We start from the raw sequence: 25,755 nt of genomic DNA on the forward strand, positions 1-25,755 counted from the left end.
GGTAGCTACCCTTTCTCTAAAATTGTGACTCTGGTTTTCTCTGTGCTGGTCCCATATCAATGTAAAAATACAGGTTTCTCAAAGGCCCAGTCTGCATTTAGCATTTGCTCAGTTGTTTTACCAAACCCACACTGGAGCAGAAAAAGATGCAGTTCAAAACCACATTCAACTACTCCGGGCCAACACCGTACTGACTGCAGAGTCACCCCCCCAAATGGCCATAAAACGGCCATAAATCTATGCAGACAGCCACCATAAAACCAGAGATCAAACAAAGTGAAAGCAGCATTCAGTCTGGACACTGCCATAAAATGTGACACTCAATCAAAGTGAAAGTGGCATGCAATGTAGACAGGAATTTCTGTTCCAGTGTGGGTTTGGTATAACAGCGGAGCAAATGCTAGATGCAGATAGGGCTAAAAACAGTCCTTTACACAGGAAATCACATCTGAAAGTTTTATGAAAGGATTCACGTCAAGCCTGTTTCTGGCCCAACTCCCCCCCCCCCCCATGATTTTCTCTTATCAGTATCTCCAAAATGATTTCCTTTCCATAGCATCTGAAAAAGTGAGCTCTGAACTGGCCTGCCAGTTTTCCACCAGAAGCAGAGGATCCCTCAAATTCTGTTTTCCACCATGGCATTTCCAGTGTGAGAAAAATATATATATATATATTTTTGGGGGGACACTGTTGTTGGTGACAGCATGATGTTACTTATAGGAAAAACCTGGCAATGATGTCAGTCCACTCTAGGAATCTGTGGTTTTACCATAGAGTTTTGGGCAATTCCTAGAGAAGCGTGACATCATGCCTGAGTTTCTCCCCTGGAAGTGACATCATACCATTGCTGACGGTTCCCTCCATGTCCTCCCCTCCATCTCCTGCTGGCAACCCTGGTGCTGACTCACAATAGCTCATGCTGGAAATTCTGCTTTCTCTATTGCCACTGAAGTTCTGTTTTACTGTCAGCAAGTTTCAGTTCCATAGCCATTGTTTCCATCACACCTTTCTTTCCTGTGTGGAAATGGAGGGTTTTGGGAGAGCTGTGGTGGTACTAAGGATGTCAGATTTGGGTCTGGGGCCTCTTGTCGCTGATTACTGGTATATTATGGTGTAATGCCTGTGGTTTCTGAGGTGCTATGGGTGGATAATGTTGATGGCAAACTCATCTCTGCCACTTTATAGAACTCTTTCTTGTACTGTATTTCTCAGTTTCTGGTGAACAGCTAAGTGTTTTTTAAGTCGATTCAGATGGGCAGCCATGTCAGTCTGAAGCAACAGAACAAAGCTTGTATCGGAAGAAGTGTGCATGCACACGGAAGCTTATACCCTGGGATCATTTCGTAGACAAAGAGGTGCAGGAGCTCATTAGCATAACTCATTAGCACAACTTATTTGCATAATAACTTATTTGCATACCAGAAGTGTGTCAGAAGGCAACACCCACCACTCAGACTCCACTGGACTGTTTTGGATTGCTAGCTATTGGGGGGGGGGGGCAACGCGGACCTGCCCTCAGAGGGAGAGCTTGTACCTGAAGGTGGACCAGGGTGGTGGTGGCTCTGCAGCTTACCTGTTTGCTTCTTGCTCCTCGTGACCTTACTGAGGCTGCTGGGAGCAGGGGGCAGGGCTTGTTGCATGTGCCTGCCCCCTGGGCTCCTTACTGTCGGAGCTCTGCTCCTGTGCGCTCCCCGCAGGAAATGACCCCTGCTTATATCCAGATTTAAACTTTAAACTTAGAGGTGACTCAAACTTTGTTCTGTCTTTAAGTAGAAAAATCTTCCCAGCATTGCCCTGTTCCATCTGGCACCTTTCCTATGTTGAAACCCTCCTTCACCTGCTGCTACATAACTTCCCAGTCCTCTGATCACTGGTCTTCTCTCCCTCCTCAGACCATATGTCCTAGGCTTCTAAAGGGGGGAAAAAAGATTCCCTGCAGATGAGCACAGTACTGATGTCCTTGCTGCCCTCCCCCTGCTCTCTATCTAAGCATATGGCTAGCTGAGGAGGGACAGTGGAGTGGCAGTTTTCTCTCCGGTCTTCCTTGTAACCTGTTGTTGTAAGAAATGTTGGGTTTGGATCAGAAAATTGTACCTCTTTATGTAAAGAAATCATATTTGTAGTCTCTGTCTTTGTGTCACAAGCAAGCAGCTTCTAGCACACAGAACCAAGCTCCCAAAATGCAATGCTTTGTCTTTCTTTGTCTGTGGAGTACCCCCTCTCTGTCACCTACGCAGGAAGGACCCATATTCCTTTCCCTTAGTTAACATCAACCCAAATGGCCTATAGGTATGAAAAATCTAAGACCATCAAGCAATAAATTGTGTGAGGGCAACCATTTGGTGAAGGAAGCCTGAACATTAGCAAAGTAAAGGATTTTAGAAATACAGCATTTCTCACCCTTAGTTGCATCCCGTAGATAACATCATGTCTGGTTTTTCTCAAGTGCAGAGAACACAAAGGAACATCTTGAACATCAAGGGAACATAAACATCTTCATGGTTGTCATTCAGAATTTGAGGTTTAATCTTGTGTTGTTTTACAAATGAAATACTGTGACATTGTAAATCTTGGAATGTGTGGGTACCCAGCATGCAGGAAGAGCCTACCCTTATCGAAGCATTTGTGTCAGTTGCTGTAATTTACACATGCAATAGCTTTTGTGAAATCTTTGATCAATTTTGTATAAATATAAGCTCCTTTTGCCATTTGGGGGCTGACTCTTTGAATCTCAGTGAGACCTTACACCTCCTGAGAGTCACTGGGTCTGCCCAGGAGCCCCTGTGTATGCTGGGGGGGGGAGGACTCTGACCGTTTATCCAGGGCTTTTTTTGTAGAAAAAGCCCAGCAGGAACTCATTAACATAATAGGCCACACCCAGCACTAGAAACCGATTGGCATAGTAGGCCACACCCCTGGCAGTGCAGCTCATTAGCATATTAAGCCATACCCCCATGCCTTCCCTTGGGCAGGCCGGGGAAGTCACGGGGAGGCATTTAAATGCCTCCCCAATCCTTCCAGGGGGCCCCTGGCCCACCCGCCTTGGAGTTGCCGGGGGGGGGTGTCGCTCACCAGGCCTTCCCTCTGTAGCCACGCAAGCAGAGGTTTTGGCTGTAGTGGGCGTGGCCAACTCTGAAGCCAGCCGAAACTCCGTTCCTGTGCGTTCCTGCCCCAAAATAGCCCTGCATTTATCTATTTGCCTTATCTTATTGTTTTTAAGAAATAGCCTTTGTGTATTGTTTTAAGAATCCGGCCGAACGCCTAGCTAGCACCGGGCCTGGTAGTGTATAGTGAGTCTATTTAATAAAGCCAGTTATTTTTTAAGTAACTTTGTAGTGTTTCCTGGCCAGCCTTGGCCGGCTCATCTTCACCTTTGGTAAGGGGCATCACCATTGCAGTCAAACGAACCGAGGGTGGAGAAGGCTATACACTCCACGTAAAGGGTTTTTTATACACGTGTCAGCACATTCACACACCTGTAAACTTCAGCCTCAGTATGGACATCCTGTTTTGTATCTCACCTTTAAAATAGAAGTCAATGGTTTTCCACTCCCCCCCCATGGAATTTTGTAATTGGATCTTGAGCAAGTACCAGGAGGGCACCTGTGAAGCTTTTGCCAGAAAAAATGGAATCCAGCCAGGTATCCTTAAAATTCATGAGTTGTATGGGATGGGAGCTCTGTAAGAAACCAAATAAAATCTGTGGTTCATCACTGGACCTCAGGTTGCATTGGTGGAGGGAAACTGTATTTTGGTACTCAAATTCCTAAGCACACTTGGGGGAATAGATGATGCAACTCACTGGCAGATCATGAGGGTCTGAGCAATAGAGAAAGAGGTATAAAAACTTCTTAATTATGTGGACAATAAATCTTTGCCTTGGCTGGAAGGAACCAAATTTTGTTTGTATCCCTGAGGAACTGAGACATTTTCCACAGGAACGGCTCTCCCCACTCCTGCATTTGTATTCCTCCACCTCTTTCGCTCGTTTCCGCAGTTTGTAATCCCTTGCAGCACAGTATCAGACTTCCCTGTTTCCGGGAATTCCCTTGCTGCTTTCCTGGGATTGGACAGTAAATTCATTTCTGTTTGAAAACTGGAAATTTCATCCATGTCTATTCTTGGATACCTAGTGGTTAATATTTGGCTATTCACACAGAGGGCTATTAAAATGTCTGCACCAATCTCAGCATCATGTTGCAGGAAGAATGGATTAATTTTAGAAGAGATTCTGTAACAGCAGGAGTAATGAGTCCTTACATATTAGTTGGTTTGGAAATTTTTTAATTTTACTAGGTATATAAAAAATAACAGACGAGTGCAGGTTTGAGCTTGTAGGAATAGTTTGGCTTTGGCTAGATAAAAAGAACTCAGAAGTGCGACTTTTGAAAATGAGAATGCAGATGTCTCTCTTTCCACTACTTTTTTTTTATGTTGCCAGCATTGTGGGTTCCTAAGAAAGCTTGCCCTGAGCAATTTAAGAAAAAAAATGGCCCAAAAGAACTCCTTCACTTCTTTTTGGCCTGGTTTCTAGTACAAGTGCCCAATTTGCAGTATCAAATTGCTTTAAGATTTATCAAGTTCTTGATAGAATTCCAAATTAAATCATCTTGTTTCTTCAACTGCAAATCGCCTGAGTTTGTACAAATTTGTCATCCACATCTTAAGTCTCTTTCCTATGTTTTCATAATGTGTTTCCACAAGTCCCATGTATTTCCATGGCTAAAAACCTTGAATAGGAACAATTTATATGTACAAGAGGAGCACTTATCTCTTGACTATCAACTGAATGGGCTCCCATTTGGCTTACCGCACTGATTTTCATGCCGAGGTGTGTGAGTCCATAAGCCGGTTTCCAGGGCAACCTTAATGAGCCTTGGTCAACAATGTAGATTTATGGGGAAGAATGCCAGTTTGAATTTGATTTTAACATTATTTCAGACTGGTAGTGTAGATGAGACAAACTGTAGAGGTAACAGACTTATCTACAAGCTCTTGTTACAAAAACTCTGGGAATTCTATTTTTTTCTTTTCTTTTTTTGAGAATTGGGGAGGGTTGTTTGGTTGGTTAGAAATTAATCTGCACTTTGGGAAACATATATTCTCAGAATTACGTGCTTGTGTGTGTGGGGGGGGGCACAACAGTGGACTGACATGAAACTGGTTACATTTGCAGATTAGGCAGAGATTCCCGCTGAACTAGGCTTTGTTCAGACATCACACTGAATATATTTTATGAACTGTGGTTTGACTGAGCTCTAGATTGACTGTGATGTCCAGATTCTGGTCTGAGTTAACAGGAGGGCCATAAACCCCGATGCTTAGGAAGAGCTGTATCCTGGCTTGTGAATCCTGATTTGTACTAACTTGCTTAGTCATTATGACTTCTCAGTGAAAGAAAATCTGGTTTAGTTCTACTTTGACTGGTAGCATCACCCTCAGGACACCGACACAGCCACAGTGCAGCTCCAACATCTTACAGTTCCTCCTGCAATTGGCTCCCAATCGCAGCAGAGAAACCAGGATTTCCAAGCAGACTCTTAGCTTTGATCCTATTCTAGACTAACCATGATTAGTTCGATAAGCAGAAGTGGGTGAACTAAAAATGTTGTTTAATCATGATGTCTGAACGTAGCTATTATCTTCTCAGTATGGAGCCCACCAAGCCTTCCTTCTATTGTTTCCTGTCACTGATGACATAGTAGCTCTGGTCCCCTTCTTTGTCTTCCTGCTTTCCATCTTATTTCTGACTATGGGAGGAGAATGAAGAAACAATATGAGCATCACTTTTCAGGTAGGTTACTAATCTCCAGAAGGAGTCTGGAGTTCTGGAATTACAACTGATCTTCGGGCTCCAGACATCAGTTCCTGTGGAGGAAATGGCAGCTTCAGAGGGTGTGTCCCATGGAATAATATCCCTGCTGAGTGCTCTGCCCTCCCCAGACACCATCCCTGTATCTCCAAGCTGGAGTTGGCAACCTTATTTTCGGGAAGAGGTGCACTACGCCAGGGGACTGGCAGGTGGTAACCACTCTGGGCTAGATTATCTTTACGGCACATGGTACATTTTACAGTTGGTAGTCAGAATGGCTCTACCTCTTAAAGTAAATGTAGGCATGACCTCAGTTTCTCACTATCTGTCTAAATCCCAGTCTTTCTTTAAACTCTGAAAACAAATTTTGCTGAGTAGACAAAGCCTGCCGCCCCTGACAAAATGAAAATTGAAATGAAGACTCTTCTAGAGAGTAGAGCCCCAGAGGGTTAAGGCCTAAATTTACTGCTCAAACAATATGCTTCATTTTGTAATCTGTTTTCAGGGTGGTTGTGGGTGGATGGAGAAGAACTGCTTAGCACAGCAAATTCCTGCTTCCCCACAACCCCATTGAAATGCTGACTAAAAGCAGCACTGATGCTTTTGCTTTGTGGAATAAGTCCAGAACAGCAGCCTAGTGGCAAGCAACCACTAAAATCGGCTAGTAGATTTTCATTGGAAGTTCAGTTTCTTGGTCTCGTTTTAGGTAATTCCCAGTGGTATTGTTCTACAGGGATGGCTTGATCACAGTGGGCTGTACACATAGGCCGAATCTGCATCTAGCATTTGGTCCGCTGTTATACCAAACCCACCCTGGAACAGAAATTCCCATCTGCATTGCATGCCGCTTTCACTTTGATTGAGTGTCGAATTTTATGGCAGCGTTCAGACTGCATGCGGCCTTCACTTCGTTTGATCTCTGGTTTTATGGTGGCTGTCTGCATGGATTTATGGCCGTTTTATGGCCATTCAGGGGTGTCTCTGCAGTCAGTATGGCATTAACCTGGGGTATTTGAATGTGGTTTTGAGCCACATCTTTTTCTGTTCCAGTGTGGGTTTGGTACAACAACGGAGCAAATACTAGATGCAGATTGGGCCATAATTTAAAAAGAAGCCATAATAATTAAATGTGGTTTTAAAGGATTATGTAAAAGACAATTTATTTATTTGGTTCAATTTTTAAACTGCCCAATTTTTAAACTGCCCTTAAACTGTCCTGGGAGTGTGGCAGTCCTCATTATTGGGATACGGCTCCTCCTCCTGAGTGGGGTTGGTCTCTCTAAGTCGATCCAGCTGGGGGAGGGGCCTGCCCTGGGAGAGCCCCAGTCTTACCGGCCCTGCTGAAGAAGCAGGAAGGTCACCACACACGGATAGCATACATTCGAGAGTTCTGAAAGAACTCAAATGTGAACTTGTGAATCTCCTGACAAAAATATGTAATTTTTCATTAAAATCTGCCTCCATCCCTGAGGACTGGAAGGTAGGTAATGTCACTCCCATCTTTAAAAAGGGTTCCAGAGGAGATCCGGGAAATTACAGGCCAGTCAGTCTGACGTCGATACCGGGTAAATTGGTAGAAACCATTATTAAGGAAAGAATTAGTAGGCACATAGATGAACAAAAACTATTGAGGCAGTCTCAGCATGGGTTCTGTAAGGGAAGATCTTGTCTCACTAACCTGTTAATGTTCTTTGAGGGAGTGAAGAAACATGTGGACGAGGGGGGACTCAATAGATGTTGTTTACTTTGACTTCCAGAAAGCTTTTGATAAAATTCCTCATCAAAGGCTCCTAAGTAAGCGCAATAGTCACGGGATAAATGGACAAGTCCTTTTGTGGATCAAAAACTGGCTAATTAATAGGAAACAGAGAGTGAGTATAAATGGGCAATTTTCTCAGTAGAGGGTGGTAAGAAGTGGAGTGCAGCAGGGATCAGTATTCGGTCCGATACTTTTAAACTTTTGTATTAATGATTTGGAATTGGGAGTAAGCAGTGAAGTGGCTAAATTTGCAGGTGACACAAAGTTATTCAGGGTGGTGAGAACTAGGGAGGATTGTGAGGCACTCCAAAGGGATTTGTTGAGGATGGGCGAGTGGGTGGCAAATGTGGTTCAATGTGGCCAAGTGCAAAGTGATGCACATTGGAGTGAAAAATCCTAAATATAAATACACGTTGATGGGGTCCGACCTGGCAGAGACTGACTAAGAGAGAAATCTTGGAATCGTAGTAGAAAACTCACTGAAAATGTTGAAACATTGTGCAACTGCAATAAAAAAAAGCCAACACTATGCTGGGGATTATTCGGAAGGGGATTGAAAAGAAATCAGCCAGTATTATAATGCCTCTGTATAAATCGATGGTGTGACCTCATTTGGAGTACTGTGTACAGTTCTGGTCACAACACCTCAAAAAAGGATATTATAGCATTGGGAAAAGTGCAGAAAAGGGCAACTAGAATGATAAAAGGGTTGGAACACTTTCTCTATGAAGAAAGGTTAAAGCGCTTGGGGCTCTTTAGCCTGGAGAAACGACGGCTGAGGGGTGTCATGATCGAGGTTTATAAGATTATGCATGGGATAGAGCAGTTGGAGAAAGAAGTACTTTTTTCCATTTCTCACAGTACAAGAACTCATGGGCACTCAATGAAATTGCGGAGTAGTCAACTTAGAACAGATAAAAGGAAGTCCTTCTTCACCCAAAGAGTGATTAACACATTAAATTCACTGCCACAGGAGGTGGCGGCGGCTACAAGCATGGACAGCTTCAAGAGGGAATTAGCTAAGCATATGGAGCAGAGGTCCATCAGTGGCTATTAGCCACTAGGTATAGATAGGAACTCTCGGGCTGGGGCAAGTGTTGCACTGTATTCTTGGTGCTGGGGGGGGGGTCAACAGTGGGTGGGCTTCTGGTGTCCTGGCCCCACTGGTGGACTTCCTGATCGCACCTGGTATTTTTGGCCACTGTGTGACAGAGTGTTGGACTGGATGAGCTATTGGTTTGATCCAACATTGGCTTCTCTTATGTTCTTATGTCCTGCTGGCGCTCCAGGGAGCATGGTGATATTACATTGAATGTCCTATCCTCTATGAATTTTCCATTGTTAAAGCCCTCTTAACAGCAAATTTCATACATTAAATATTATACAAGGGTGTGCTTCCTACTAAGTGTCCTGAATCTGCTGCGATTTATTGAGAGGGAGAGAAAAATGCTCTGCATTTACTTTCTTTGTCACCCAATATGTCACCCAGTCTCTCACAGCCCTTAGACATCTTTTTTAGTTTATTTTTAAAAACCCTAAATGAAGTGACCCTTCCTTGTGGGAAAGTTGTTTTAACCCACTGATCACTGTGGTTGTTCTTGTTTGTAACTTTCCCAGCTCTACAATATCCTTTAAAATCGTGTGATGAAATCAGTGTTCAGTATTCACAGGGGGCCCCTCAGATTCATATTGATCTGAATGTTGCACTGCCACCAACTTTCCTGGGTATCTATGCAAAGGTGTCATAATTCTCACTGGTTCATGGGGGATCATCTATAATTTTTTGAGAAGAAAGGGCATTTGGGTGAGAGTCAGGTTCCTTCTTTCAGAATATCTCATCCTGCGTGGAAATCTCCTGCTCTAGGACATTCTGTGGCTTTTAAGAAACCTTATCATGGCAACCAAAGTTCATGTTTCTATTTCAATGCATGTGATCTTTTACAGTGTGGTGTAGCCGGAATGTACCATGGTCGCTTCTGAAAACGCAGCTTTTGCTTACCATAATTAAGATGAATGTGGGGCAGAAACACTCTGGGCCACATACAGGAGGGAATGTGTACAGCAGGCTAGGGGTGGGGTGCTGGTTCATGGTGGCTCCCACAAACTTTCAGACAACAGGTGGCAAGTAAACATCTTTTATTCTGCTTTGCGTGCTGGGTACAGCATCAGCCAGGCATGGCTCCTGGAGAGTTCCTTCACTTCCACCTCTGCACCTGCCTGTCCTATTGCCTCCTCACTTCAACCACCCCAGATCCTCTGGACCACTTCCTTTGAGGCCCTCCTCAATATTTGAACCCACCTCCTCAGATGGGGCCCACCCTTGCCTTGGCATTCCCAGGCCCTCTGCAGACCCAGGGGAGTGCCATCTCTGTCAATTGTGGCCACTATGGCCAACCAGCGCTTTCCACAGCACTAGTTTCTGACCACACTGTTAGCCAAATTGCCTTATATTATTACTAAGCTTGGGGAATAATGGATATTAAAGGGCTATAGGCATGAAATATTGGGACATAACCTGTGTATACCAGAGTCAGAATTCCCAGAGCCCGTGGCCAAGTTGCATGAAGTAATTGGTCTTTTACTTAAGATCTGCAATCATACGATAATAATTGCAAACACTCGCACACACAATACAGAGCTAGGAAATTAAGGTTGAAAAGATAGTGACATCCGCATTAGCAGAAAGTATCATTGGGGGGTGATATGTTACCTGTCCGATGTGATGCACAGATCTTACAGTGAAAAAGGAACTAAAAGGAGAGAGGGGAGGGATCATGGGCCGGCCAGTGACACACATGGAGCAGTTCCAAACTGATCAGGAATGTAACCGAGAAGGGAGTAGGGGGGCGAAGAGAAGAGAGCGAGCCTAGGGAGGGCTCACCTTAAATAGCCAAATTGTGACCTGAGGTGATGGTCATGTGGTCATGGGTTCCCAGGAAATGTGACAAAAAGAATAATATTCCAGGATGGATGTGATAAAGTAAAATGACAGTTGGGCAATTTAGGGTTGATGTGTGGCAGGGGAAGGGGTAGGGAGATCCAATCACTTCACGGCTTTGTTGCTTCATGTTAACGATCCGATGCTTGTCAGAGACATTATCTGGATAGGTGGCAAGAAAGCTTAATCACTTCTTTTGTCTCTGGCTGGGCAACAGAATGGCTTGGGAAGGGGAGGAGTGCGCTACGTGGTGACGAAGAGATCTCTTCATGGCTTCTGTGCAGGAGCATTGGTCCTCTGTCAGAACATGGACTCTCTTCGGGGCTGCTACTCTCTGTGTTGATGGAGGCCAGGGCTGTTGGTCTGCATCACAGTGCTTGTGTGGATGCAGAGGGGCAGGGGCAGAAGGCTTCTGAAGCCCCAGGCCCACATCTAGCTTGGCATACTTCTTAGGCACAAGGCTTCCCTTGGCCACAGTGTACTGCCCATAGTCCAGCATAGGGCACTTCACTTAGGACCACAGCTCTGTCCATTGCCCTGGCACGTGTTCTTCACAGTCCAGCAAGGCAGTGGTATTAATAGTGGCTTCATGGCAACAACGCCCACCTCACAGGCTTCCTCTGCTTTGTTGGTTCTTCAGCCCAGGCTTGCAAGTTTGTATCAGAAACAGGAAGGGTCGATTACCCATGCTTCCCACTCTTTTAACATTCTCATCTCAGCCAAAGGGATCACTGGACTTTTTCCTCACTTTATTTATTGGGCTTCCCTATGCCAGTTGTCGGTCATGCCCAGACATGAAAAATCCTTCTCTTATATAGAGGTGAATTGGAGGAGACTCTTGGGCAATACATCTGTAAGAAACTGGTTTGCAATAGTCTGGAAGACCCTAGGTAGGTCCTGTGTAAAGAACATACAATAAGGTCATATGCCCTGTCTCCCTATGAGTATTTCTATATGCATTGTGCTGATTGCTCTCACTCTCTTCTCCAGGCTGAAGAAGAGTTAGTAAAAGCTCAAAAAGTGTTTGAGGAGATGAATATTGATCTTCAAGAAGAACTGCCTTCACTATGGAATAGGTGAGCCCAGGAGGCAGCTCCGTAGCTTGATAATGTATTTACTTATCAGAGAGTACATGGAAGAGTTTTGGATGGCCCCATGAAAGACCAAACTCTTGCCGTCAGTCCAGTTAAGTTCACATGATCTGATCCATGCTTACCACTGTGACCCTGCAAATGCCTGACTGGAGGAATGGAAATTTGGATGAATGGGGGTGGGATGGGCATATGTGGTATATTTTTGAACCATCTTTTTGGCTCCATTGACTTGTATTGTGTTTTATTTACCAGTCGTGTTGGATTTTATGTCAACACATTCCAGAGCATTGCAGGCTTGGAGGAGAACTTCCATAAGGAAATGGGCAAGGTAAACATGGCTGACTGTTACCTTTATGCTACCCTGGAATAATATAATAATTCCCAACGTCATTTCACAGTTTTTCACATAATTGGTGGCTTCTTTTGGAACACCTTTCAAATAAATCAGTATTTTGTGTGGTCTTGTTCCCTCCATTTATTTTTTAATCAGTATTTCCTTGATCTTACTAATTCAGTCACTCAGTTCATTGTTCTTAGACTTTGGGAAACTTGAGGGATTTCCTTTTTTCTTGTGGAATCTCAGCTATGGTATATTTTCAGGATTACTGACATACTTTCATTCTGCATAATTCTTTGACCTGATAATAGACAGACTTTCCAAAATGGTATTTGGTTATAATGCATATCTTTAAAAAAACGGCACCCTTGCTTTAGAAAATGAAATGTCTCCCTGTGCAAGTTCACTGAAACCACCATGGTCTACAGTTCTTCAGTGTTATGAGTGATTTTGCACAAATTCTACAAAAGGGAATTACTAAATGTATGGATCGAGATGCTAAATGCAGAACAAAGAAACTATGCACTCCCAGCTGAAGTGCCATAAGTTTGCAGGGGTTTCATTGTCTTGCTATGGAGTTTATATTTTTGTGGTAGGGAATAAACAAGATAGAAATACTTTGGAAGAATGGGATGCTGAAGGCAACAGAAATAGCATTTCATACATACAAGGGTGAAAGTACTTTAATTTTTTATTGGCTCTCTCGTTCTCAAGGGGCTCAAAGCAAAAGATGGGAGTTATCACTTCAGTCACAGCTTACTTTTATATTTGGGTACATAGTCTGCTTAGGCCCCCCAGAGGATCAGGAAGAAAGCGACCATAGTGTTCGCATCCATACCATGTTCTGGGCCTCAAAGCTAGATCCTCTCATTGTGGCAGAGGTTCTTGGTGTAGCCTCCAAAATTTGTATAGGACTTTGGCGATGGCTGCAAGAGTCGTATGCCAGTTTGTGTAAAGTTGAAACATATAATCTGATGGAGCCATTCCATCACTTAATTTGTAGGGCAGGAAATCTCTGTTACTTAAAGTGAGTTTGGCACACCGTAGCATGTTATGAGGCAAGCTTTTGGACAGTCTGTTATTACTTAGTAACAAGATGTTGTACTCTGTTTTCCCTTGGTGAAAGTTATATGTGGGAAAGTTTCCTTTCCTTAGGAGATATCTGTATTTCATTAGAGCTGGGGATAGAGAGGGTCAGCTGAATTGCTGACGTGGCAGGCACGTGGCTGTTGGCATGGATTAAATCCCCCCTCCTTCCTCAGTGTGGATGCTAGGCTTGGCCTAAACTCTTGTGTGTGTGTTTTTTCCACAGACTCTGGTTCCATAGCAACCAAGTCTGCAGTTGTAGGCAAGTTTCGTAGCTGCAGATGGGAAGAAAGAGCAGAAGGAAGGCATTCGTTCCCAAAGAGAAACAAAGACCCTGTGTTGATGCAAAGGCTCAACAATAGTTCAAGTGTGTGGTAGTTGGGACAGAGGAAACAGAAGAGACATGAGCTGAATTTGTTGGGTAAATGAGATACAGACTTTGCTCATGTGGCACCTGTTTCTGGATGTCAAAATGATGCACATAGGGTTATGTGACCATGAAGCAGAAGAAATTTTAACAAGACCATTTCCCTTTGGACAGTGCCCTCTTCCTGGGGCTACTGATGTTCTTATGCATTTCTGATGCAGACTCTGAATCTTCTTTTTGTACTGACTTTCAATCTTCCCTGTTCAGTTTTTTTAACAATATATATATATATATTTGTTTCAGTTGAACCAAAACTTGAACGATGTCCTTGTGGATCTAGAGAAAGAGCATGGAACCAGCACCTATCCTATTAAAGCTCAGCCAAGGTTAGTGAACACTGACCAATTACTTTTTGTCAAGGAATATGAGAGAATTGCCTTGTATCAGGGCAAGATGGACCTGTGGTGTTTAGGTGTATTTTACAGTGCAAGCTGATGCAGTCCAAGTTCACTGGGTTTAGCTGGGGATAATTGTGCATAGGAGAACTCATAGGGCCTTCTGCTTTGCACTGGTTGCCATGTCTGTCTGTCTGTTTCCACCTGACCAACTAGAGAAGAGAGTCACCCAGTGCCTTCTTGTCTGTACCCTTTTGGAGCCATCCTTCCACTGCCTCCCAGTAGGCACCAGGCATTCAGGCCTTAACGTGCACAGCATATTGTGAAGGTGTGAATCCATCTGGGGGGGAAAGTATTTTTGATCAAAAGCACATTGTTTTTAATACAGTAGTATCTGAAGGGGAAGAAGAGGGAGAGAATTCACAAGAAAAGGGGTCAGGGAGAGGTAGGAAACAGTATCTCTTGTGCTTTTAGATGGATGGTGTTCTCAGTTGTGACTGTCACCTTTTCCCTGTTCCCAGGGGTCATTTCATAGAAAAAGAGGTGCAGGAGCTCATTAGCATAATTCATTAGCATAAATTATTTGCATATGCCACACCCCCTGACATCACCGGAAGTGTGTCAGAAGGCAACACCCACCACTCAGGCTCCACTGGACTGTTTTGGATTTTTAGCTATTGGGGGGGGGCATGCAGATCTGTCCTGGCAGAGGAGGAAGAGCTTGTACCTGAATAAAACTTGGTCTTAAAGGGGCCACTGGACTGTTTTGGATTGCTAGCTGGGGGGGGGGGATACACAAATCTCTCCTTCCCTTTTAGTTCCATTTTGAAATCCAAATTGCAGAACGTACATGGTAATAGGCCATTGGGTCCCTGTGTGCCCCAGAAAGAGCAGTTATAGAGTTGGAAAGACTACGTATTTCACTAAATCACTCAGTGGGAGGTTAGACTAGATGTATTATAAAGCCCTTTCCTACTCTGCTTTCTATTAATCAAACATCCTTGTTCTAGAAATAGGGAAGCTTATGTACTGATGAAGGAGAAAAGGTCAGGCAACCTGATCACCATAATCCATTTCAGTTTTTCAAAGAACCCCTTACCTCTTTTCAGCCAATCTAGCATATTATTTTTTGTAAAGAAATTCACTGTGTCTTAGAACTTTGTTTGCCAAAGAAACCAACACAAGTTTATAACATGAGGAAAAAGGAGGAAATTTATTGTTGAGGTTAAAATTAAATATATGCTCTTTTCCCTCCTCCTTAAAGCTCTTACAGTTAAGGGAAAGGTAGACCCCACCAGCTGGATGAGATGGCCTCTGGCTCTTGCCCAAATTCATGAGTGATGAAACAGTTTAGGAAATTAGACTCCCAGCTGCTCTAAGTCCTGCAGGCTGTGTCAACAGTAAGGAAAAGATAACTGGGACTTGCGTGTACTGCTTTAGGAAAGCTTGCGAAGCATTTTTCCATCATCTTTCAGACCTCTTGGAGGACAGGAGATGTGCCACAAGACTGGAAGAGGGCAGATGTTATCCCAATTTTCAAAAAAGGGAGGAAGGATGACCCAGGAAACTACAGGCCAGTCAGTCTGACCTCTGTCCCAGCGAAGATACTAGAGCAGATTTTAAAGGGATCGATTTGTGAGAATCTAAAGGACAACTTGGTGGTCTGGGGAAGTCAGTACAGATTTGTCCCCAACAGGTCCTGCCAGACCAACCTCATTTCATTATTTGATCAAGTGACAAGCTTACTGGATTGAGGGAATGCTATCGATGTTGTTTACCTGGATTTCAATAAAACTTTTGACAGGGTTCCCCATGATGTTCTGATGGGTGTGGACTGGATTGTACAATAGTTAGGTGGATAGAGAACTGGTTGGAGAACCACACTCGAAGATTAGTTGTCAATAGCATTTCATCTGAATGGAGGGATATGTCCAGTGGGGTGCCACAGAGCTCAGTTCTGGCCTCAGTCCTTTTAAATACTTTTATAAATGATCTGGCTGAGGGGGTGGAGGGGCTACTCGTTACATTTGCAGATGACATCAAATTGGGAGGAGCAGCAAACACACCAGAAGATAGAGATAGAATTCAACAAGATCGGAACACACTGGAAAAGTGGGCAGATGTGAACAACATGCAATTTAACAAGGATAAGTGCCAAGTTCTACATCTGGGTAACAAAAATGACGTACATGCATGCTGGACGGGGGATACACTTATGGGTAGCAGTGTGTGTGAACAAGTTCTTGGGTACAGGTGGACCTTAAGTTAAATACGAGCAGTCAGTGTGATGCGGTGACAAAAAAGGCTAATGGGACCTTGGGGTGTATCAACAGAGGCGTAACATCTAAATCGCAAGATGTCATAGTCCCAACCAATGTTCCCTCTAAGCTGTGGAGTCTCGTGAGCAAAAAATCTACTTTGTGAGCTACTGGCATTAAAGTTGTGAGCGAGCGGTTTGACTACTACATAAATTAGTTTGCTCTGGAGCCATCCTTCCTGAGCTGAGACAAAAATGTGTGAGCCGGAGGCTAAAAAACTGTGAGCTGGCTCAGACTAACTCAGCTTAGAGGGAACACTGGTCCCAACCGTACACTGCATTGGTCAGGCCACACCTGGAGTATTGTGTGCAGTTCTGGAGGCCTCAGTTCAAAAAGGATGTGGACAGAATGGAGTGTGTGCAGAGGAGAGCGACGAGGATGATTGGGGGCCTGGAGACCAAGCCCTATGAGGAAAGGCTGAGGGACTTGGGAGTGTTTAGTCTGGAGAAGAGGAGGTTGAGCGGGGACATGTTTGCTCTTGAAAGCACCCCACTGGACATATCCCTCCATTCAGATGAAATGCTATTGACAACTACTTGAAAGGCTGTCACTTAGAGGAGGGCAGGAAGCTGTTCCTGTTGGCAGCAGAAGATAGGACTCGCAAATAATGGGTTTAAATTAAGGGTGGGAAGGTACCAGCTGGATATTAGGAAAAACTTTTTTACAGTAAGAGTCGTGCAACAGTGGAATCAACTGCCTAGGGAGGTGATGAGCTCTGCCCTCACTAGTAGTCTTTAAGCAGCAGCTGGACAAACACTTGTCAGGGATGCTCTAGGCTGATCCTGAATTGAGCAGGGGGTTGGACTAGATGGCCTCTATGGACCCTTCCAAACCTGTGATTCTTCAAGCTACTGCTTTACATCCGCTCTTGTGCACATGCACACATGTTTTCAAATGAGAAATGGAAGGATAATTGTCTACCCAAACCCAGGGGTCTGGCATTTCTTAACCTCTTATGTGGAGCATTAGCTTGAGACCATGGTTAGATTGTTGTTGTTCAGTCGCACAGTCGAGTCCGACTCTTCGCGACCCCATGGATCATCTCCTGCCAGGCCCTCCTGTCTTCCGCCGTCCTCTGAAGTTGGTTAGATTAGCACTGTAAAAGTATCATTCATATACACAGTTCTTCCCAATGATTGACACTAGTTAAAATGTTAAAATTTAAGATGCCAGAAGGAGAGAGGAGAGAGATTGGAAAAGAATGGAGACTGTGCTTGCTGTCCTCTAAAGGGAAAATGCTGAGCAAAGGGAGGGTGCATATCATTTCCCCTGACAGGGCAAACACAATGTTTGGGTGATGATTTTCGATTGGTGAAAGCACATGGTAGTTGGGAAGGTTCCTCACCTCCTGCATTATTAGGGTCGCCAAGTCCGGCGTTGCACCGCAGGGGGGGGGAATCCCGGTGTGACGACGACACCGGGCACGCTGGGGGCGGGGCCACGACCATCCGAGGGAAAACCATAGAGTTTTCCCTTGGATGACCATGGCCCCACCCCCGGCGTGGTCGCGTCACTTCTGGGTGACACGCACGTTGGGGTGGGGCTCCCCCTGGGGCCCGATCCGGCGGCGGGGAACGGGCCTCTGGGGTGGGGTTTTCTCCGCCCCCCAGGGGGACTTGGCAAGCCTATGCATTATGCCCCAAGTACTGGAGACAACCCAAAGATTACGATGGCATGGACCATAACCTTCAAATTTTGGCTGCGCCTTCATTTTAGATCTGGCCCAAACAGTCTTGTGGTGCACATGTTAACTGAATCCCATCTATCGACTTGGTTGATTAATATAGAGAAAAAAATTTCTATAATCGGCTTTAGTTTTGATGACTTGGTACTTTTGTCTGAGCAGAAGGCTTTCGCCTTACTCAAACAAAGACTCCTCGATATAGAGGTGCAAGATCTGAGAAGACTTGCGCACAGACATTGCTCTCCCATGAGTATGGGACTTTCTTTTAGCCATATTTCCTCAGGATACCTGGCAAGACTGATTCAGCCCCATCTTCGTAGGGCTTTCATGCTAGCACGGTTCGACGTCCTTCCCTCAGCTGTTCTATCGGGAAGGTTCAACAAAATTCCCTATAAAGATAGATTGTGCCCCTGTGGGATGGGGGAAATCGAATCCATTGGACATGTGCTATTGTACTGTAAATTCCACTGTGACATCCGTGTTGTTTATATTGAACCTGTGTTGGACCCCCTTTTGGGCCAATCTGATGAGCATAAAATTAGTTCTTTATTGTCTTCGCATAATATAGAAATTCTGGAACCTGTAGCAAATTTATTTTATGAGGTATCTAGGAGGAGAGGCTCATATTAAGGCAATTCAGAATGTGATACCCCTCCAGCCTATCTTGAGGCTCTATGCTGCATGTGTATTTGATATTTTATGCCAATAAAGGTATTGTATTTGTATTTTGTTTGTATGCCCCAAGTCTGAATCTGGGGTGCCAGAAGCATCTATTAATCTCTTCAAAACACTGATGTCAATTCTTGCATCTGTTTTGGCCCTTGGTTTTATCTCTTTAACTTCCTATTCGTTTGCTGCAACTGCTCTGATTCAGAGCAACTTTTGAAATTTTAGCGCCTCAATTTCAGTGCAGTCCTTTCTGAAGCCTTTTGGAGAGAAGCTGTGCCGCAATGGAAGCAACACTTTTATCCTGAGGAGGATTTTTTTTTGTCCTGTGCCCACATGACACTGCTTTGAATCCAAAGGAGCCTTGTAATAAGAATTGTGAGGTGATGGAAAGGGAAGATTTAGGGATACAGTGGCCTCTCCAGTGATACAAGCAAAAATTTTTTAAAACAACTGGAAAAGAACTGCAAATATGTTTGCGGCTTAAAGGTAAGATGACCATGTTCTTGGCCTTACCAAGGATTTTAAATATTACATTAATGCAGTGGCTCCCACAGTATTAATGTATTTTTAAAGGTGACTAAGATTTCTAGGAGTACAAGAGGCTCAGTTTAGTAAGGGACTTGTGTAGGGCCAGGGCTTTTTTGTAGAAAAACGCCCAGCAGGAACTCATTAGCATAACAGGTCACACCCAACATCAGAAACGCATTAGCATATTGGACCACACCCTGACAGTGCATCTTATTAGCATATTAGGCCACACCCCATACCTTCCCTTGGATTGCCCGGGCACTCCACGGCTGTGGGGTGCCCGGGCAAGCTGGTCCTTGGACAGGCCAGGGAAGGCACAGGGAGGCATTTAAATGCCTCCCCAATCCTTCCAGGCCCCCCTGGCTTGCTGGCCTCGGAGTTGCTGGGGGGGGGGGCCACTCTCCAGGCCTTCCCTCTGTAGCCACACAAGGGCAGAAGTTTTGGCTGTAGGTGTGCGCATGACCAACTCAGAAGCCAGCTGGAACTCCGTTCCTGTGCGTTCCTGCCCAAAAATAGCCCTGTGAAGGGCAACGGGCAGCTCCTGAATATGGGGCACTTGGTTTTCTACCCCCTTTCATTCTCAACCTGCACCATTCCCACCATGCTTTCTGTTATAACTTCTAGAGACCTAGAGAGAGAGAGAGAGAGATGGGCATAAGTAGTGGCCAAAGGAAGGAGCCCTTTCTCCCCTTCCCATCCCTGAGCATTTGCATAGCACTTAGTGAATGCTTCTTTACCAAAAAGGTTCAATATCTACCGTGTGAAGTCTGAACCAAGCTTATCTGATTTATGTTTGGTTGAGTATCTTCATGGTAAGTGTGTCAGCTTGTGCATCTGTCAGCTTAGTTGTATTGTGTTGTAACGGCGATTGCTGATGTGTGCCATCCTCAACAGAAAGAAAACTAAACTGTTCTCCAGGCTGAGGAAAAAGATGAGCAGGTACTGGTATGGCAAGCTGCATTCTGTGCAAGCCGTGATCTGGGATGTGAAAGTTCAAAAACAAGACTGATTTCTAACAGCTTAGTATAGTTAACTTGGAATGGAATTCCTTGCATGGTTCCATCTGCTCTGCCTTGGAATTGTTTCAGGATCTTTGTGTGTCTGAATAATCTAAATAACTTGTTTTAAGTCTTTGTTCTAATCTCCTCTCTGCTTTTGCACCTCAATTAAAAGTCAGGATTTTCAGCAGACCTTAAAATGAAGAATCTGTATGTTTTCCAGAAGCATCAGTGGGGGAGAATTAATAGTAATACCTTCCTGTCTGCTCATGCTGTGCACGCAATATATAGTTGCTTAACAGAGCAAATAGAAGTTGCTGTTTCTGTAACAGGCAATGACCTGATATGCAGAAATCAGCATGTGAAGTTTCCCATGACATGGAGCTAAATATTTTCATGAAACTACTATAAGACCTAGCTGAAAAGCTGGTTATACCTGTCTGAAGATACTGACAGCAGGGAGTACCAGTTAAGGAGAAGAGAGCTCAAGTGTACAGAGATTTGTTTTGTTTCTCACCACACGGGCAAAAGGAAATCACAGTTCTATCACTGTGACCGATTTCACACAAGAGCTGCGCCGCGGTCGCGCCTCCCTTTGCTCCGCTTCTATTGGTCAATTTCCCACTGGAAGCCGCATGGCCGCATTTTGACCCACGGATTCGGCCAATTTTCCCCGCGGTTTCGTGATCCTGTTTTTTGAGGATCATGAAATCACAGGGGAAATTGGGCGAAACCGCGGGTGAAAACGCGGCTGCATGGCTTCAAGTGGGAAATAGACCAATAGAAGCGGGGCAAAGGGAGGCGCGACCGCAGCGCAGCTCTTGTGTGAAATCGGTCTGTCTGTGCTCTTCATTCACGGTGGATTTGCCTCTCCCACAAAGCCTTGTTTTTTCCTTCTAAAAATGATTGTAAAGTTTGTTTCTGTATTTTGCACACACTTACTTCTTCTGTCGTATCCTAGACTGACAAAAATTGTGGTTTTATCCTGAAGGAACTGCTTTCCAGTTGTGAATAGAAACAAATTTAATTCTGTTCAGTGTTTCTACATGTGCCTTAGAGATTATGTAGCCTTCAAAGGAGCCAGATTTTTTTTCACATACAGAATTTTTCATTCATATATTAATTAGCTTGCTGAATAAAATTTGCATAGTGACTCTGAGCGGAGAAAGCTCTCTATGTTGCTCTTCCACCATCTTATGAATAAATTCTCTGTGTACTGTCAGATTGGCTGTCAAAACATAAATGTCTGGAACCTTGGTGAATGAGGTAACAGTGGAAGAAAATAAGGCAACTGCCTCTTATTACTTGCATTTATATTTTCTGTGTAATTCACAACCAATCAAATGGTAACTTTGTAAAGTATGTTTTCGTGGAAATTAGTCCTACTGAGTTAAGAGGAATTTTCTTCCTAATAAAAATCCAGCAATAAAGGATTTCTGGAAAGATGAAAAGTTGAATTTTAAGGGCACAAGAAAAACCTTCCCAGATCAGCCCCACGGTCTGTCTGATCCAGCATGCTGTTCCATACAGCAGCCAACCAGGTGCTCTGGATGGCCAACAAACAGGGTAGACAGGCCAAGACCTTCTCCTGATGTTATCTTCCAGCACTGTTATTCAACAATTCCTTGCCTCTGGATGTCAGGGTTCCCTTAAGTTTTTGTGGCTAGTGGCTATATTTTCCGTGAATCCATCTAATCTTTTTTTAAAAAAGCAATCTGTGCTTGTGGCCATTTAAGCCAGCTCTGATGCTTGTCTCCCAAACATACAAGGTGGTTCAGTGCAGCTTCTCTGCTCTCTTCTTTAGCCTGCTACATCATGGTCCCGTGCACACGCGGCGATTTGGTCCGGGAGCGGGCCAGTTCGGGGCCGGATCAAACCGGCGCGATCACACCACCACATCTGGGAAGCGTCCTGCTTCCGCACCCGAACTGGCCCAAACCCGGGAAGAACCGCCGCAAAATGAACCACCTACCTTGGGTGGTTCAAATGGACGCGGCGCGTCCCCGGGCCGGAGCCGAACTGCGCATGCTCGGACATGCGCAGTTCGGCCGGCCCCCGGTTAGGGCGTGTTTTCTCCCCGGCGTTTGATCGCGCCGGGGAGAAAAGGCGGCGCGGCCGGGGGATCCGTGAGATCCCGCCGCGCCGTGTCAACATTTTAAAAGCCGCGCCTTCAAGCGGCTTTTCCCCTGCCGTGTGGCAGGGGCCCATGTATAGCTTTTGTGTGAAGTCTATTGGTATGCGCTTCTCATGGCTAGTGAATGAATTTTGGATTTTGGTGATTGTGGTAGCAACTGTGCAATGCAGAATGAGGCTGAAGCTCTTGCTTTGTATACTGGACATGGTGTTTCAATCTCTGCAGTATTTTAATTAAAATCAATTTCTTCATTGTTGAAAGCATAGGTTGCATGCACTGTAATTGTGGGCCAGGTATTGATCATCAGCACACTTTTTTCCCTACCAAAAGGAATCCCTCTTCTTATATGCCACCAGGTGCTAGACCTTCTCATATGGTCTAGGAGTGGTATGTTGTTGCTGGCTTTCCTTTTTCAGGTAGAAGGTACACATGCAGACACATTGAAAGGTCCCAGGCAAGGAGGATTTCTGTGGCATTCATGTGCGTGCCATAGCTCCAAGAAATATAAGATGATTCATTTAAATGCTGAATCTCAAGTCTCTCTCTTTTTTCCTGCAGTGACAGTACCTCTCCAAAAGCAAACAAAACCCCTTCGTCTCCACCTGATGGGACTCCTGCCACCAGCCCTGAGACCAAGGCCGTCAACCATGAGCCAGAGCCATCCACTCTGGAAACACCTGGAGGAGGCATCCCTAAGTCTCCATCTCAGGTAGTGAGGGATGCTTGCCACGACTTTGTTGTTTGTGGAGTTCCAAGGCCACCTCTGTCCTACTTGGTTTTCTCTAGTGCCTACTGAATGTAGAATCCTTGTCTTCTCTCCACTCTTCAGTTCTAGACACAGGGAGCATGCTGAGTTTCTTATAATGTTAGTCTGGTTTAATTCAGTGTCTTCAAGTAAAAATGGGCAACAATAGTTCCTCTTCAGCAGCACATGGGCCTATCATACTCAAATAAGCTTGTCTTAGGCTCTGCTGTGTCTGGTAAATGATTGTATGCAAAAGAAGAGACATGGCTAAACAAAGAGGCCTGGTGTCGGCATGTGTTGGGGTCAGCACAGCTGCCCAATGAACACTTGAAACAGTGAAAGGGGAAGTCAGTGAAGTAGGAAGTTAAGTGAAATGGGAAATCAATGAAACCAGGCACCTAGTAGAATAAGGAAGACAATCCTGATGCCTAAAAAACAAGGCAAATGATTTTGTAGGTGAGCAGGTAAATCAATTGACTTATGTTAAATAGTGGGTTCCATGGAAGAGCAGGCTCGAGTCTAGTGATCAGTTCAACTTTATTTGTGATTTCAGCAACAGCAAGACTCCAGAGCCTCAGCTCTGTTAAATAGCATGTAATTGCCACACCCAAACACGCCCCAATCCCAGTGATAGGCTATTTACATAACATTACTACTAGTTTGGTTACTTTCAGAATCCTGGCAGGCTATTGTTCTTGTGCTCCAAGCTCACCTAGTCTCTGGGGTGATTCAATCAGGGATGATTCAGCCCCAATACATAACAACTTAGATACAGGTTAAAGACACACAGGTGTCAATTTCGAGAGTTCTAGTTCTCATAGTTTGTGTGGGCTGCTCTTTGAAATTCAACATGGCACAAAAACTACACACCTGATCTTGTCCTCTGTAATCATAAAAAAAGCCCTGGTTTTTGAGTGATCAACTATGTGGTCACAATGACAGAGTATCCCTGTTGCAGAACTACACCAGTCACACAAGGAGATCATTGAGAATGATAGATCTGTGATAACAATGTGAACCCAATATCTGGAAATCTGGTTCTATTGCCACTGTGGTTCTCTCAGAAGCTGGAGTTTATGCAAATTCCTACTTGTAGGGATGGTAGCATCATAGTACATATAACAGGGGGAAAAAAGGCCTGAACAATATGATTTTTAAAAATTTTGCTGGCCTGTAAACTTTCTCAAGTGTGAATGGATTTTTTTCTTCTTTTTCTTGGTCCTTTCCTCTTGAAGCACCCAACTGTGAATAGAGAAATTATGAGTGGTCAGAACTGTGATATAGGTTCCATTTTTCTTTTTTAAAAAATTGAAATTATTTTTATTCTGAACTCTGTACCAGATTGTTACTGAAGGAGGTTGAATAGTGTTGCTCGCTGAGTTGCACTGATGGAATATATAAATGCAGGATGTTCCATAATGTTTAGTGTGACTGAGTGTAGAGTTATGAAAAGGCTGTCTGAGAGAAACAGTGATTTTTCCTAATGGAAGACAGAGGCACTGAAAATGGAGTTTGCACCTGGCAGGGTTTTTTTTATTATATAAACAGGCCCAATCCAAACTGGAAAGCTTATTTAATATAAGACCAACCCCTCTGGAGGAAAGAAAATGCTTGGGGCACTTCAGAAGAAATAGGCCCAGAAGTTTTAAAACGTGGGTTTCCAACTCAGCATTCTGGTTTGAAAAGTAACTTCTCAGGTAGTTTCTTGGAATGCTTTCTGACATAAGCTCCAGTTGAATAGAGCAAGTGAAGAATAGTCAGGGCCAAATACATACAGCCCCTTTTAAAGAAGTCTAACATCTAGCCCTCATTTCTTTGGTAGGGAGAGTTGAAGGAACCAGAGCTGGTCACTTCTCTTCCCAAACAGGTATTTGGTGGGAGTTTAGAATACGAAAAAGGGATCTCCAGGTATAGCTCCAGCCACTTGACTCTGGTGGAACCCTGCATGCATGATTTCCCTATCTCACTACAGAATCCTGCTTCCTTGAATACAGCTGGACTGGGATGACAGTGTTTTGTGGACACATGTTTGGAGTGCCAAATTTCTGTTTGTTCAGACAACTCAATGCAGATGACATACTCCTTACACCTTCAAAGGTACCGGCTGAATAGTAGGAAAAACAGTTTTACAGTAAGAGTTATGCAACAGTGGAATCAGCTGCCTAGGGAGGTGGTAGGCTTCCCACTGGCAGTGTTTAGACAGCAGCTAGACAAACACTTGTTAGGGATGCTCTAGGCTGATCCTGCATTGAGCAGGGCGTTGGACTAGATGGCCTCTAGGGCCCCTTCCAACTCCGTGATTCTATGATTCTTAAGTAACAATGGTGACTTATTTCCCGTTCACAGAAGATACTTCTGTTCTGAGATACTTCCTGGTGAACTTAAAAAAAAAACCTAACCTTCTGTTTCTGCTGGGAATGTCACCTCAAAGTTCTCTTGGTTTTGGGGACAATTTCTTTTAGTTTCTTCCTTTTATTATATATCCTGTATTGTCTTTCCAAATACCATTAATGGATCCATTTACTTAAAGGCATCCAGTAGGTTCCCCCCATTCAAATATTTATGTGGCTGGAGATGTATGATAGCTTTAGGAGACCTAAAGATAATATAATAGTGTCTGTGTTTATCAATAGTACACTCTCTTATTTATTTACTGCTCTGTTGTCTAGAATCAAATTGAATTTGTTGGTTGTGGAATTACTGTAAAAACCTACCAAAGCTGAATAGATATGGCAATGAGGTGAGTGTGCACAACATAGGCAACAAACAGTGCCATTCTAAGCACTGTTACGTCTTTCTAAACCAATTGACTGCAGTGTGATTCTGCTACTGATGGGACTGGAAACCACCTATCTACCATGTTCAACTCTCGGGGGGGGGGGGGGATATGC

The 25,755-nt window shown here is 44.2% G+C and overlaps 1 protein-coding gene across 1 annotated transcript in view; it reads left to right on the forward strand.

Moving 5' to 3' along the window:
* LOC107122644 (myc box-dependent-interacting protein 1-like) overlaps positions 1 to 25,755 on the forward strand; it is a gene marked incomplete at its 5' end in the record, with an annotated part of 63,509 nt that overhangs the window by 3,894 nt on the left and 33,860 nt on the right. The window contains 5 exons of the mRNA XM_015425769.1: positions 11,500 to 11,585; positions 11,856 to 11,931; positions 13,697 to 13,779; positions 19,882 to 19,926; positions 22,678 to 22,828. Of these exons, the coding sequence (XP_015281255.1) occupies positions 11,500 to 11,585; positions 11,856 to 11,931; positions 13,697 to 13,779; positions 19,882 to 19,926; positions 22,678 to 22,828 (441 nt within the window). The remainder of the gene's footprint in view (positions 1 to 11,499; positions 11,586 to 11,855; positions 11,932 to 13,696; positions 13,780 to 19,881; positions 19,927 to 22,677; positions 22,829 to 25,755) is intronic.

Source organism: Gekko japonicus, unplaced genomic scaffold, assembly GCF_001447785.1.
Source record: "Gekko japonicus isolate JY-2015 unplaced genomic scaffold, Gekko_japonicus_V1.1 scaffold1839, whole genome shotgun sequence".
NCBI classification, from domain to species: Eukaryota; Metazoa; Chordata; class Lepidosauria; order Squamata; family Gekkonidae; genus Gekko; species Gekko japonicus.